This window comes from Gymnoscopelus braueri (genome assembly GCF_963280865.1).
Source record: "Gymnoscopelus braueri genome assembly, chromosome: 19".
Classification (NCBI taxonomy): Eukaryota; Metazoa; Chordata; class Actinopteri; order Myctophiformes; family Myctophidae; genus Gymnoscopelus; species Gymnoscopelus braueri.
Window position 1 is genome coordinate 25,404,837 of NC_137621.1, and position 14,684 is coordinate 25,419,520.

General features: G+C 40.7%; 1 protein-coding gene across 1 annotated transcript; it reads left to right on the plus strand.

The window, feature by feature from the left end:
• The first annotated feature begins 7,238 nt into the window (after positions 1-7,238).
• On the plus strand, positions 7,239-14,641 carry spata7 (spermatogenesis associated 7). Its single transcript, XM_080414530.1, has 12 exons — positions 7,239-7,418; positions 8,180-8,248; positions 8,383-8,472; positions 8,638-8,685; positions 8,794-8,897; positions 9,369-9,835; positions 10,256-10,301; positions 11,018-11,139; positions 11,428-11,478; positions 12,826-12,903; positions 13,097-13,154; positions 13,286-14,641. The coding sequence occupies exons 1-12, from the start codon at positions 7,379-7,381 to the stop codon at positions 13,925-13,927; spliced, it is 1,815 nt and encodes a 604-aa protein (XP_080270656.1). The 5' UTR covers positions 7,239-7,378; the 3' UTR covers positions 13,928-14,641.
• The last annotated feature ends 43 nt before the right edge of the window (positions 14,642-14,684 follow it).

Consider the following 14,684-nt stretch of genomic DNA (forward strand, 5'->3'; position numbering starts at 1 on the left):
TCCATCACCCCAGCACACCCTGCAGCAGGCGTTCCACTTAGTCTAACTCAATAGCTTGCGAAGGATGCATTGTAATATTTGTTAGCGACGCATGCCGTCTCTCTAGTCTGATTGAATAGATAGACCCAGGCTACTTACTCTTAACAGGTGTGGGTGCGAAATCACCTCCAAAAAACAGTAGTAGCTATTATCCTCTCGTGGATTGGCAACCGGCGCCCGAGCAGCACATGGTGCCGTGCCGTTATGAAAGTCCAGATGTGCGCCTATTATTCAGTCAGTGGCAGACTTTAACCATTACATCATTCTGCATGTATGATGAGACGCTGCATTATTTATGAACTTGAACAGCTAACGAAAATGAATCTCCCACCCTCACCAAACCACTTGAAACACTAGAGAGCTTGTTGCTGATGCCTTCAAATTGTGAGGATGACGAGCCAGCTTCAAAGGATGACACCATATAGCCTATTATTTTCTGAACATCAAATCAAATAAGGACTGGTTATATTCCCTTGCTCTTTATTTCTACACTTGTCTTTGATGATTTTATAGCTACACAAGTTAAAGGTAGGGTAAGTGATTTACTTTGGTTAAAATAAGTGTTAAATTGCTCTATATTCTGTACTCATTACTATAGAGTGTTTGTTCAGTGAAAGGAGTCTCCCATGTCTTTCCAGCTCATTATTAAACAGATTTTTTTTAATAACAGCATTTTCAGTGCTCTCTCCGTCTCCTGATTGGCTTAAATTTTGTAATTTTTTCCTGATAACCTGAAAATGTACTATATTCTGTTTACTAAAGAGCTGGAGAGACCCCTGTGACCGAACAAACGCTCTGTAGCAATGATTACTATCAGAATATAGTACTTTAACCATTTTAACAAAACAAAACAAAAAGAACAAAAAATATCTCTTACCCTGTACCTTTAACACAACTTTAGTTTAATTTCTCCTGTTTTTCATTTAAACTGTGAAAAAGTCTAATTATACCTATCAAAGACAGACCCCCCAATAAATGATATATAGCCTTTTTGCAATTATTGTGTACATAGACTTGTGTAGGCTTAGGCTCTCTCTCTCTCTCTCTCTCTCTCTCTCTCTCTCTCTCTCTCTCTCTCTCTCTCTAAATAATAACACATACTGATAACAAATGTCACAAAATCTATCAATGTTTTTTTCTTCTGTAGTTTTCCAACACTACTTCCGGGTACCACCATGGAATTAATTTGATTTTCTCCTTGATTGATTGATTGATTGATTGATTGAATACTTTATTTAGAAAGACATGGAAACAGTACATGGAAGTAGAATTCACAATACAAGGTCCTCTAAACTGCATGGACCGCTCATGAAAGCACTTGGCTTATTTAAAATGAGATCCCTGTGCACTCAAATGATGATGACATTTAAGAAGACATACAAATATACACTACTATGCAGAACGTCATACAATCAGCTTACAGGTTACTGGTATGAAAAACAAGAAATATGTACAATAGCCAGTTTTAGGAGGAGGGGAGGGGGGGGGGTAGGTTAAGACTTTGACAGTGGCCAGTTTGGAATTGCAGCCTCCTGAAGGTGATTCTTTAGGGCAGTTTTGAAAGTGAGTAGGGTTTTACACTCCTTTACTCCGTTGGGTAGGGCATTCCACATTTTTGTTGTATAGCATGAGAAAGAATTAATTTCCTTGTTTGTGCCAAATCTGGGTTGAACATGATCAGTGGAGCTGCCTCCTGGTGTTATGATCGTGGACTTCATTTACGTTTTGGAAGTATTTTGACAAATACAGGGGGATCCCAATGTTGTGTTGAATCTTGTAGACCAGGCCCATAGCAAGTTGCTGTACTCTGTCCTCAACCCTGAGCCATCCAACCCTAGCAAAATGAGCAGGGGTTAGATGGGTTGTATGATTGAGGCCAAGAAGTAGCCTTACCAGTTTGTTTTGGGATGTCTGGAGCCTTGTTTTTAAGGCCTTAGTGGTGTTGTGATACCATGAGAAGTGATACCATGAGATTCCTGTATTGAATATAACTAAATATCATACACAACAGAGCCACCTACTTGACAATATCATACACAACAGAGCCACCTACAACAGAGGCCCCTCGAAGTGCGACGTTTCACGTAAAAGAAAACAGTCCCGATATTAGCTGTTCACAGACAGACTCGCGGACAGGGCAAAAACATAATCCCTGCCCCTCGGCCATTCAGGCCTGGTGGAGATTTTTTAAGTAAGTAGACTATTCTAACTCGATAACCATCTGTCTCAAATATAGACTGACATTTAATTTGATAGCAAATTAATAGTCTGGTTAGCAAATAATTTCTTTTTTTTGCTCAAAGTTTTTCTCAAAGTTTGTATTGGTATTTTTCAGATTGCATGCAAGGTCAATAAGACAAAAGCATGCAAAAACAATGTATTATGTTACCTCTCCCACCCCAAAAGTTACACTACACCCCTCTGTGTACAAATAACCAACTGGACCATGGTTACCACACTCTCAGAGTTACAAACTGATAAATGATCGCAAAAGATTTTACTGTGTGGGATCATATTGGCACACAGCCTTTTTTAGATTGATTTATGTATATTTCTGCTTTGAAAAAGCCATTACCCATAATCAGATCCCTGAAATAGAATACTACACAGAGCCCAAACAAAATGAAGTGCGAGCCGGTTCATAATAGTACAAATGTCCAATGTCCAGTGCTGCCACGAAGACAGATTTAACTGTCTCACATGTGGTTTTGTCACATGACAGTGTTGAATCCAAAATAACTGCAAATTGACTGTAAAACAATACTTTGCCCGTAAGTGATGCAGGGTGAAAAGTTCTGTTGAACAATACACCAACCGAACATGGCATCCTGGTGACATCATGTTCCTATGTACAAAGTGTACTCAATGTATCCAGATTTTCTATTGGGTTCACTTTGTTTTCCCATGTTGATACATTTCTTACTTTGTTGCAATATCTAAAATTGGTCACAATAGAATATGACGGGTACATTTTATTGATATTGTCTTGGATACAAAATGTGTACACCAATATGTCCACGATCAATATTTAATTTGAAATTTAAGATATAACTGTACTATAATTGTCATGGTACTTTTTATGGATCTTAGCACACTGATAGAGGACCCCTACTGTTCATTTTTTTGTTAATTTAAAGGGTCCTTGGGTTTTTGAAAGCCGCTATATAAGTTCAAGTTATTATCATTATTACTCATACAGCAGATTTGCTGGCTTTCATGACCTCTGATCTTGCATCACCAACAGGCAAAAGTTCAACATTTAAGCACATACTATATCTCCTGACATGATTGTTGTACGGTCACAAAACTGGTCCCCCGGGTGTCTCCTTATGAACAATAACTTTGCCACCATATTAAAAATAAAAATAAATTGTAACTCACTCCGACCAGTTTGGACCAATCCTCACCAGTCTCTAATAAAAGAAATAAGATTGTTGAATATTTCATATACTCTGGCCGCAGTAAGACAATTCTCAGAGGTGTGGCCTGGGCAGGGCCCCCTGAACATTACTCGTGACTGCAATGTCCAATCACCAGGAAACTTGAAACCTGTTAAGACTGCTGTACCAAATGTGGTGCAAATATATCCACAAGGGGCCGATACAGGAAAAAATCTAACTCAATTTCAAATGTTCACCCATTGCTTCTGTGTGATGCTTCAAATCTTGCATCAAATTGTCTCATTGCCACTTGTGGATAATATTTAGAAAAATAATTGTTATGGCATTACTGCTTAATTAATATGGGTTATGATCAGGAAATGACTGTGTGTGTGTGTGTGAGAGAGGGAGAGAGAGAGAGAGAGAGAGAGAGAGAGAGAGAGAGAGAGAGAGAGAGAGAGAGAGAGAGAGAGAGAACGGACGGCAGACAGGCAGACAGACAGACAGACAGACAGACAGACAGACAGACAGACAGACAGACAGACCGACCGACCGACCGACCGACCGACCGACCGACCGACCGACCGACCGACCGACCGACCGACCGACCGAAACCCAACATGGCCTTATACAGAATATGCTCTCTTTATTATATCTATCTGTCTGTCTGTCTCTTTCTCTCCTTCCCTTCTCTCAGTCACATGGATATATAATAAAAATAATAATAATTCATTTTATTTGTAACGCACTTTACACAAATCTCAAAGTGCTACAGTGTATGAAAAAATATTTAAAATAATAATAAAAAAAACAATGGAAATAATACATTTCAATTCATGGTCAACTAATACACAGCTATGAAAAAGTTCAAGTTTAAAAACACAAAAGGCATCAGTAAGTCCATCTAGGCAAATGCCTTGCTAAAAAGAAAGGTTTTTAGTCCCCTTTTAAAAGCGTCAACGGACTGTGGTGCTCTCAGACTCAGATGGTCAGGCAGGGCGGGGAGGGGGGAGCATTGCTGTGGATACACTGACTGATGGGAAGGGAGACCTTGTACTCTATCCTGAAGGAGACGGGAAGCCAGTGTAGCGAATGGAGTATGGGTGTGATATGTTCTTTTCATATTTTCGCACTCTCATCAGGATCCTAGCAGCACTGTTCTGAATGTACTGGAGCTTCTGGATGCTCTCGCTAGGGATCCCGATGAGAAGTTTATTGCAGTAGTCAAGCCTTGAGGACACAATGGCGTGCCGTGAACAAGGTTTTCGGCATTTGGCAAGGTGAGTGTGGGACGGAATCTGCCTATGTTTCTGAGGTGGAAGAATTTGTTTTTTAATATGGGAATCAAAGGTCAGATGGGGGTCCATTTTTACACCCAGGTTGGTGACTGACTACAGGTGAGGGGTTCTGGCTGGAAAAAGTGATGCTGGTTATTGGGGATGATATGACCTGGTGTGGGGTGCCGATTAGAATGGCTTCTGTCTTGGAGCTGTCAAGTTGCAGGAAGTTGAGAGTCATCCACACCTTTATCTCCTCAAGGCAGGTGGTCAGTGTGGATGATGGTGATGAAGGTGGTGACGGCAGGGGGGCAGAGGGGATTGGGTTAGTCTTGAGATAGAGTTGGGTGTCTTCAGTGTAGCAATGGAAGGATATCCCATGCCGGCTGATGACACGACCAAGGGGATAGGCGAAGCATGTAGACTAGAGTGTGGGGCAGAGGACGGAACCTTGGGGGACGTCACAGATGACAGGCTGTGTCCGGGAATTTGTACCTCCCAAGGAGACAGGCTCGGTTCTGTCTGTGAGGTAGGAGGTGAACCAGTTGAGTGCAGAGTCGGAGAGTCCTATGATGGAGTGAAGACGGACGAGGAGGATGTTGTGGTTGACTGTGTCGAAGGCTGCCGATAAATCCAGGAGGATGAGGAGGGGGGGGAGCCAGTATTGGCCGCCATCAAAAGGTCATTAGTGACCCTGACCAGCCCTTCTCTCAGTCACATGGATGAGGAGGAGTTGTGATGAAGGGTGAGGACTGAGGAGAAAGGGACGGCATCATTGCCTAGGGATGAAGGAGATGAGGTGGGCAGACGCACCAGATGAACATGTTTTTAGCAGGAGGTTACATGGCAGGAGAATGTGCAGTGCAGTCTTATTGCTTCCTGGGCTCAGTTTGAGTCCAGGCATAATTTCTCCTGACCACTTAAGCCCTATACTTCGTTGAATGAAGAATAGAGAAAATAGCTGATCTAGCTTAAAATGTGTTGCATTGCGATGCATTGTGAGCTTGTAGATTGACATTTTTGAAATTTATTTTACATAATAAATAAATAAATAGGGATGTCAGATTGAAAGTGGCTAATTGCATGGTAGCCTACTTCTTTGTGGCTATGGCATTCATTCCCTTCGCCACTGCATCGCCCTAAGCATCATCTCTTGGTAACCAGAAATGGATGAGGACTGTATACGATGTGCATGAGCTTCCAGGCCATCATTTACCCCTTACGGGATGAGACGCATACAGTAAAGTGATTTGTTTGGCAAAAGAACTTTATAATGACTAACGTTAAGGATATGAGGTAATAGCTTACTGTAAATCACTCAGGTAAATAGGCTACACAAAATGCTTTCAGGAGAATTAAAAATCAACCACGATTCTCCAGAAACCAGGATGGAATCCAAGTGTTAGCTCATTTCCAGTTTTTGGTTGATTTAAGAGAAACATGGTAGCCATATTAAATAGCCTATAGCCTACCTGATAGACCTTTTAACATTTCATGATTTTTAATGCTAATTTATTTATTGATAGCACTTTTTGAAAATAACATTTGAAAATAGCAGATCAACAAGCTCAAGTTGCGAGCTTATATTTATGAAACATTTTAACAACACAAATATTGTATGGGGGTTCCTGGCAGAAGAATATTTTCAGATGGGGGTCCGCAGACAAATATTCTACGTGTTAATTAATGGGGGTCCTTGACATGGAAAGGTTTGAGAACCACTTGTTATGTTGAATAACACTCTAGATCCACACTCCAGATAACTACATGGTCAAAGTTGTGAACTACAGCGTTACTGTGTGTGTGTGTGTGTGTGTGTGTGTGTGTGTGTGTGTGTGTGTGTGTGTGTGTGTGTGTGTGTGTGTGTGTGTGTGTGTGTGTGTGTGAGAGTGTGTGTGTGTGTGTGTGTGTGTGTGTGTGTGTGTGTGTGTGTGTGTGTGTGCGTGTGTGTGTGTGCGCGCGCGCGTGTGCATGCGCATAATGACGCACCCATAGCAACGTTGCCAAGTCCGCTTATTATAAGCGACTTTTGGCTTATTTTTCTGTAAGGTTACTTGTAAATATTGGTAGTTGGGTGGCGTTTTTTTGGGCTTGTTTCTAAAGCGTTTGCTATTTGGGCTTGCATCCAAATGTTTGAATTATTATTTAAACCAGTGGTGCGGGTTATCAAATATTCTCATGGACGGTGGACCCCCAAATTAATATTTTAACCCCCATCTGAAAACGTTTTGTGCGTCCCCGTATCAGATTTGTGTTGTTTTTGTCAAGAATCTTCCAACTATTTGTCATTTTATTTCACGATTTTTGGGGAAAATAGCAGATCTACAAGCTCACAACGTGTCGCATACTAGCATTGCAAGTTTTGCGACGCGTTGTGAGCTTGTAGATCTGCCATTTTCAAATAGCCAATGCACGCACGTACAGTACACTTTTAAAGTGCTCCTGTCATGTGGACTTGTTTTCTTAGACCTGGCTGCTTATTTCTCTCGCAATATCTGGCAACGCTGAATCATAGCAACCAGCATGGCGACGGAGAAGCTTTCATCTCATCTCCATGAAGCTAGCATTAGCTAATAAAGACATTATAACCTCACACCCAGAGAGTTGTAATGTTTACCCGTACTGTGATTTTAGGATGCACTCAAGCTTCACTGTTATTGTACCCGAAGATTTCTGAGGAACATGGGATACGTTGAATGCAGTATAATGGAACCGAAGAGAGGTAAATAAATCATTAGCTAAAGCTAAAGCTACTTAAGGTGGCGAACTGGGACAGTCAGTCATCCTCAATCCTTTTCATTTCGAGGACTAGTTTGATAATATATGCATCACGCCACGACAACACGGGTGATTCAGCTTCTGCGACCGAAATCACATGTTTTAATTGTTGATGTGATTTGGTCCAGACTTAGTTTTTCTTTTTACCATGAATGAAGAAATCACAGTGAAACTCTTAACCCATTAAGAACCGAAGCCGATTCCACAAATGTCTTCTAAATCCAGTTTCACATAAGTGTTTTCTGAAACACTTATGTTTCTATAATATCAGTGGTCCTCAAACTTTGAGACCCCAAAATGATATGTAATTGGCCGCGGACCCCCCCCCCATCTCAAAATATTTTGTTCCAGGGACCCCCCAGAAACAAAGATTTGAAGATTTGCACCAATTTTCACGATTTTTCAAAAATAGCAGATCTACAAGCTCATAGTGCGGCACTTTATGAGCTTGTATATCTGCTATTTTTGAATAGTCAAAGAAATCCAAAATGACACAGAATCAGATGCTTTCCCAGCTTTAATGCGTTTTAATGTTCTTGTAAAGTTACTTTCTTATACTTAGCGTTCTAGCTAATAATGGTATATCATTTCGCAGGGGGCCTCCTGAATAAACAGATTAACTCAAATATTTCATAATCTGTCAAAGGAGAAAGAGAATGTCACAGGGCTTGGTTATTAATCTTGTATGTAATCTTCAAATTGCAGTGAGTGCATCGCCTGTATCGGGATGCAGTATTAGTAGTCTCAGAGGACAGACAAGTTTGAAAAGCACCAGTAAGTATTGCTTATCAAAGAGTTACTTTTGTCTAGAGTTAAATATTGATGATGATCATCGTCATACATCAAAAACGGACTGTTTATCTTGTCAGCACAACACAACTGATTACAGTGTTAATCTGTTTATGCAGCTTTCTGCCCGGGGTCATCTAGCAGGACGACCCGGGCCATCATTCAAGACCACATGGTGTCTCATTACAAAAAGGTCTTCTCTGCTAAAGGTAGGATATCCAACATGCCAATATTAAAAATGAACCTCATAATGTTTGTTGTATCACAATTAACTTTATTCATTTTACTTTGGTTTTGGCTTCTGGGTAAAGGTCATATGGCTGGTTATTCATTTTGTTATTTATTCACTAGATACGTATTTTGTTCGTCCACAGCTGTCGTTGATGCCTCAGTACCTAAAAGCTTGACGTGTAGTGTAAAATGTAAGTTGCAGTCATCAAATATCATCCCTATCTATTGCAAAATGAAACCAGTTTAGTTCAACATCTTCTGGCTGGGTGGTTATTTGATTTTGAATACATATTTCACAGACAATGACCAGATAAAGCGAGAGCAGCTGAGGAAAGGTGATCGTCCTCACTCAGCCCACTCCCTCTCACAGAGGAACAGCAGAGCTTCCTGCTTGTCATCTCAGGTAGGAATTATGAGTAGAACCTAGGGCTGGGCAATTAACCAATAAAATAATGAATTTGGTTCTAGATATCGGTGTAGGTTAATCGATTAATCAAGAAGCAGGTTTTTGTTTTATTTTTATTATCATCAATTATCTCATGTATCAACTAATCAACATGAAAAATATTAATATATAATTAGATTTTTAAATAACAGTTTAATCCGATTATCTTTTGGATACCTATTTTTTCCCCCTGAGCCATTACTCACTGTATTATACTTTTATTTACTTCCTGTATTAGTGGGGAGGGAGAGAGGGAGGGATGGAGGTTGTTGTATGTGACCTCAGATCAGAGATTGGTCAGTGAGAGAGAGGGGGTACAGGACAGTTGAGGTGAGAGAGAAAGGGAGGGAGAGACATTAGGGTGAGAAGGGGCGGGGGCACGCCCACAAAGGTAAATGGAGCCTAATAAATGCTGTCTTTAATTTTTAGAGATGGAGATCAGTTCAAGGTGAAGACTATTTCTGCCCAGGACGTTCGATGGTCTCCACCCCGAAGTTCACCACCTCTTTCCATGCCAAGCAGATTGTTTATCCATCATTCACAGTTGGTGGTTTTCAGGGCCTTCCTCACAACGTCCGGCCTTCATCAGATTTTGACTATAGGAGTCCACAACCAACCTCCCACAGGCAGCCTTCGGCACACTCCTCGGCTCCACCGGGCACCCAGAGTAGCTTCAAGAGTTTCCAGGACCCTGTCCAGAAGACGTATAGTGGGGACCTGCTCCAGAAACATTCTCACTACTTCACTCAGGAGGACAAGCCCTTCACGCCCAGGACCCTGAAGTCAGATAAAAGCTCCTACCTTGCACAGTATCGCTACTACACATCCCCACGAAATAAACAAAATCAAGGTCGCAGGAATTCTGCACTTTTGCGGCAGGAGACATACCATGGAAGGTGTGTTTCCTCTCTTTCTGTCGCTATATTGACAAGACTATACTGTACTTTATTTTACTGTACATACTGTATATAGTAAGTGCGGAGGGCCAGGCAAGGTTTTTTTCCCCTTCTGTACTAGTATACCTGGTGTCTGGTGCTCCTTTTCTAGTCCCAGTGTGTTGCTACTTGCTGTCCCTTTAAAAATATATATCTTTATCATTATTATTAGTATCTTGTTTCTTCACTTACAGTAGCTGTATCTCCTTTTTTCTGTATGCTGCTGTACTGCCATTGACAACTAAATTTCCCCCACAGGATCAGTAAATCTCTCTCTCTCTCTCTCTCTCTCGCTGGCTTGTCATGTTTTTGAAGTCTTTCAAATCTACAGATGCACTCAGCAAGTTGTTCACTACTCTCAATTCTTTCTTTTTTATGCAGCACACAAACCAGGGAATACTCAACTGAGTTTGATGATCCACCTCAGGTACGTTGATTTATTTGTTTGTTTATTATGCACAAAATGGTCCAGAGTTAGCTACAGTATGTACTGTAGCTAATTTTCATCTGTGGTCCCTGTGCAGGAAGACGTTCAAGGCAATACAGACAATTGAAAAACAATACAATTAGCAAAAGTATTGTAATGTGATGTTTTCTTTTTATAATGGTTTTAAAATTGTTCATTTGATGGGTTCTCTAACAGCAAAACAAAGTGTGTGCGTGCGTGCGTGCGTGCGTGCGTGCGTGTGTGTGTGTGTGTGCGTGTGTGTAAGAGAGCGAGGGAGAGAGCAAAATAATTTATAGACAGCTAACAGAAATGAGATCAGCGCACATCAAATTGGTTTGAGCCTAGCATGCTAGGAATACAGCAGATACTGTACATACGGCAGTTGGACATAGGGAAACAAGTGTGATTGATGACTTGGCTGTCTGTGTCTTGCCAGAAAATAATTATATAAGGGGACACAACTGAGACAGCACTATCAATCATATTGTATGCACCATTTGGCATGTTGTAATGAGTAACACTATCCAATAAGTTAATCTCTCCAATTGGTATAAGAGAATGAACTGCGGCTCAAGGTCACAGGCAGTTTTATTGTACCTCCAATGCGTAAACGGCTCTGTGAATGTTTGCAATAGTATTCCATATAAAGTATCTCTATTCAATATTTGGCCTCTTGTTACAATTCTCACTTGCAGGGATTCAGCACTGAATATGATTGGTCTGAGGATGAGTCCAATGGCCTCAATGTCTCAGTATCTAGACAACAAAACAAGAACGTGAAGAGCAGAAGCAGCAGTTTCTTTCATTCCTCGTCCAGGTAAGATTTCTTCATAATCTTTGTAAAAGGTTCTATATGTAAAGGTGGTGCCTTATTGTGCGTGCGTGTGTGTATGTAGGTAGTAAATCCTCTAATAGTGACCTCTATTCAATAAAAAAAACGTCTCTCTATTAATGACCGGGGGCGTTGTTGAAACAAGCAATTAAAAGCCTCTCTTCTAATACAAGCCTCTTTTTTTTTAAATATATATATATTTTCTATATATATGATATTTCTATTTGAAAAATAGATATATGTATTTATAAAATAAAGTGTTGTGTTTTTCAGGTTCTCACCAGATGGCATTAAATCTCCAATTATGATGAGAGTATCTGCAGAGTAAGTAATTTTGTCCTGCATTTTAATTATACCATTACATTACAGTCATTTAGCAGATCCTTTTATGAGACAAATAGGAAAATCAAATGAGCAAGAGCTAAAACAAATAATACCTAAATAACTTAAATAATACCTAAATGTATAGAGCTCAAATATAAACATCTAGTTCAAGTTCAAGTTTTATTTGAAAACATCATAGCATAACAATATGAATTATGATGTTTCTGACAGTAAAATAATTGAATAAAACAAGAGGACCGCTCTATAAAATACTAAAACTAAAACTAATCATCAATCAAACATCAACATCAATAAAAATGTCTCTATTTCTTATGATAAAGTGTGTAGGCTCTTGGGAGGAAAGTCATCTGGTGCCTTAGCGTGTTACTCACAGGTTGTGTGAGTGTCCTGCCATTCCTTAGGTTGTAGCGACTTGTATTTGCAGACAGCCTCTGAATCATTGGACTAGTCCCTTCAGTCAGCATTCGGTTGAATTCTCTTAGGGTGGCCTCCTCTCTCCTGGACTCCAGAGTAGGGAAGGAATTAGTTGGTATCCCAATGATGCGGCAGCACCTTCTCTGTAGACATTCCAGTTCCTGAATCAGGTATTTTGGAAGGCCGCCCCAGACAGGTGAAGCATATTCCAACACTGGTCTGATGAAGGTCACGTATACCTGGGTCAGCACATCTGGAGGGAGCTGCGCTCGTTTGGCCACACTCAGATAATGGACCCTTGGTTGAGCCTTCTTTAACATGAACTGAACTTGAGCGTCCCATTTCAGGTCAGAGGAGAGCTGTATTCCAAGGAGCTTGAAAGTGTCCACTAGTGATGCGTGGGTTGACCCGTAGCCCGCGGGTCAACCCGCGACGCGGGTGGGTCGAGTCAGAATTTCAGAGGCAATTATGCGGGCTGCGGGTGAGCGGGTCAGCCGATCTCACACGCAAAAAATAAATAAATATCACATGCTCTTGTTTTGTCTTTATTCCTAATAAGAATAAGAATAATAACAATAAAACAGTTTGAATACACTTGGGGATTATTTTCTAACCATGATTTTACAGAATTATAGGTAAAATCGCGGGTCGCGTGGCGGGTTGAGCCATAGATTTATATATGGGTTCGCGGGGCGGGTTGAGGTGGGTTGGGTTCCGTGGCGGGTTGGGGCGGGGCGGGTCATGAAAAAACCCGACCCGCGCATCACTAGTGTCCACCCTTTCTATTGCCTGGTTGTTCAAAACAATAGGAGGAGGTGTTGGTCTATTTTGAGGCTCCCTGAGACTGATAACAGATACATTCTAAATGTTACCAAACTGAATTTGAATATCTCACCTGTCATTTCTCAAAAGGGAAGAAGAATTAATGTACCTTGAATTCATCGCTGATGTCACAAACGACATATTGACCAGAGGGCTCTTCTCTGACAGGTGGGCCATTTTTATGAGCTGTATTCAACTGACTTTTTAAGGCTATAAATAATCACAGGTGACAGCATGGATTCATATTTTTCCCATAATGATTCATGAAAGTCATACTAAATTACTCATAATGTGTAAACAGTGGCCCGGGCTTGATGTGGTACTGCTTCATGAGTCCTTAAATGTCATTGTTTTTTTCTAGGGTGCTAGAGCGTGTGTTTCAACGTCACATTAACATGAATAAGCATCGGCTGGATGAGGTAAGGTTCTTCTTTAACTAACAATGGCACATTTTGCAGATTTTCATGTTCATTCATCAGCATGGTACAGGCAGGAAATTGCATTGTACTCTTGAAGTTTTAAGTCATACAGCCAATGCTTTCTTTTTAAGGGTAAAATGCGCCACCGTCTGGAAGTGTTACGAAAGGATTTCAACACACCCACATGCAGTGCAGATGTGAAGACCAAGGAGAATAATCTGTATGAACAGCCACTCAGCCTGGAAAGGAGGGTTTCAAGCTCAATGGAGACCAAAGAAAACAATAACCTTGTACCATATGCATCACTCGTCAAAGACCATGTTTCACCAGGAGGTGCTGTGCCCCTCTATGTTTCCACACAATTATATGCCTGCTCCGCGGAGAGAACTGTCTTAGCTACTGAAGCAGGTAAAGAGGACTTTGAGGGTCTCTGTGAGAAAAATGGCACTGAGTCTCCTTCGCTTGTTGAGAGAGTCAGTGAACGTGCAGTGGTCAATGAGGAGGACCTCCACTCACACCACAGGTACAATACTCTGACCAGCCAAGAATACAGACATGAGCACAATGATTACACTACTGTGACTGGCGATGAAAGCCTGCATCTTATCACATCTGAAGACAATTGCGATGAATTATCGAATGATCTGGAGGATCTAGGGAGAAGTTTGTCGGAGTCTTTGCATGTGTCTGGTAATACATTCAACAACGACCAGGAGGCAGCTATTGAGCAACATATGAATACAAATGTGTCTCTCAGTGATGATGAGTTCTGACTGTCACTCCTTAAAAAAAAATATTTTCAAGTTCTAATGTGTCTTTCTTTGTGCTTGAAAATCCGTTATTTTCACTGTTGTGTGATAGACTATACAGTATATTAGGCTTTATTCAGGGATCTGTTACAAGGTCAAATGTGTTTGTTTTTGAATTTCATTAAATAAATGTAGACTAAAAAGCACACTTTTTCTAACTTTATTAAAAGCACAACAGGTGACACATAGTAAAACGTAATGCAGATGCTCTGTGGTGCACAATTATATAGGAGCATGCAATGTTTTGCAACTCTTGGGTCTTGGCCATTGCTGCCTTTTTTAAGTGCTAAGAATGTTAGTACTGTATGTACAGAGACACAGGGTGAACCACAATTGATATCAGAGACACAGGGTGAACCACAATTGATATCCGAGACACAGGGTTAAGGTGAACCACAATTGATATCCAAAGAGAGCCTCACAATACTTTGTTTCAGTATTGCCCCATTGTAACTGACATAGGCATACCTGTGACTGTGTGACAATGTATTGCCCATAAACCTGCACTGATGTCAGACAGAAGTAATTTTTGTGTGTGTTTTGCAGACATGATGATAGTCTATTGATAACACAATATGAGCATTTATAAATTCCTTATGTAGTTTTCACTCAGGATTGTAGCAAAGGCAATGTTTATTTTTATGAATGTATATTTCTCTATGGTGTTTTATATACTGAGTGTGCTTAGCTGTTGAAGTTTGCTGTGTCTTTACATTTGTAA

Bases quoted from the DNA above. Each gene is read 5' to 3' on its own strand.
- spata7 (XM_080414530.1), top strand. From the start codon at position 7,379: ATGGGATACGTTGAATGCAGTATAATGGAACCGAAGAGAG. The intron at 7,419-8,179 runs GTAAATAAATCA...TTCAAATTGCAG, and splicing joins TATAATGGAACCGAAGAGAG to TGAGTGCATCGCCTGTATCG. The intron at 8,249-8,382 runs GTAAGTATTGCT...CTGTTTATGCAG, and splicing joins GACAAGTTTGAAAAGCACCA to CTTTCTGCCCGGGGTCATCT.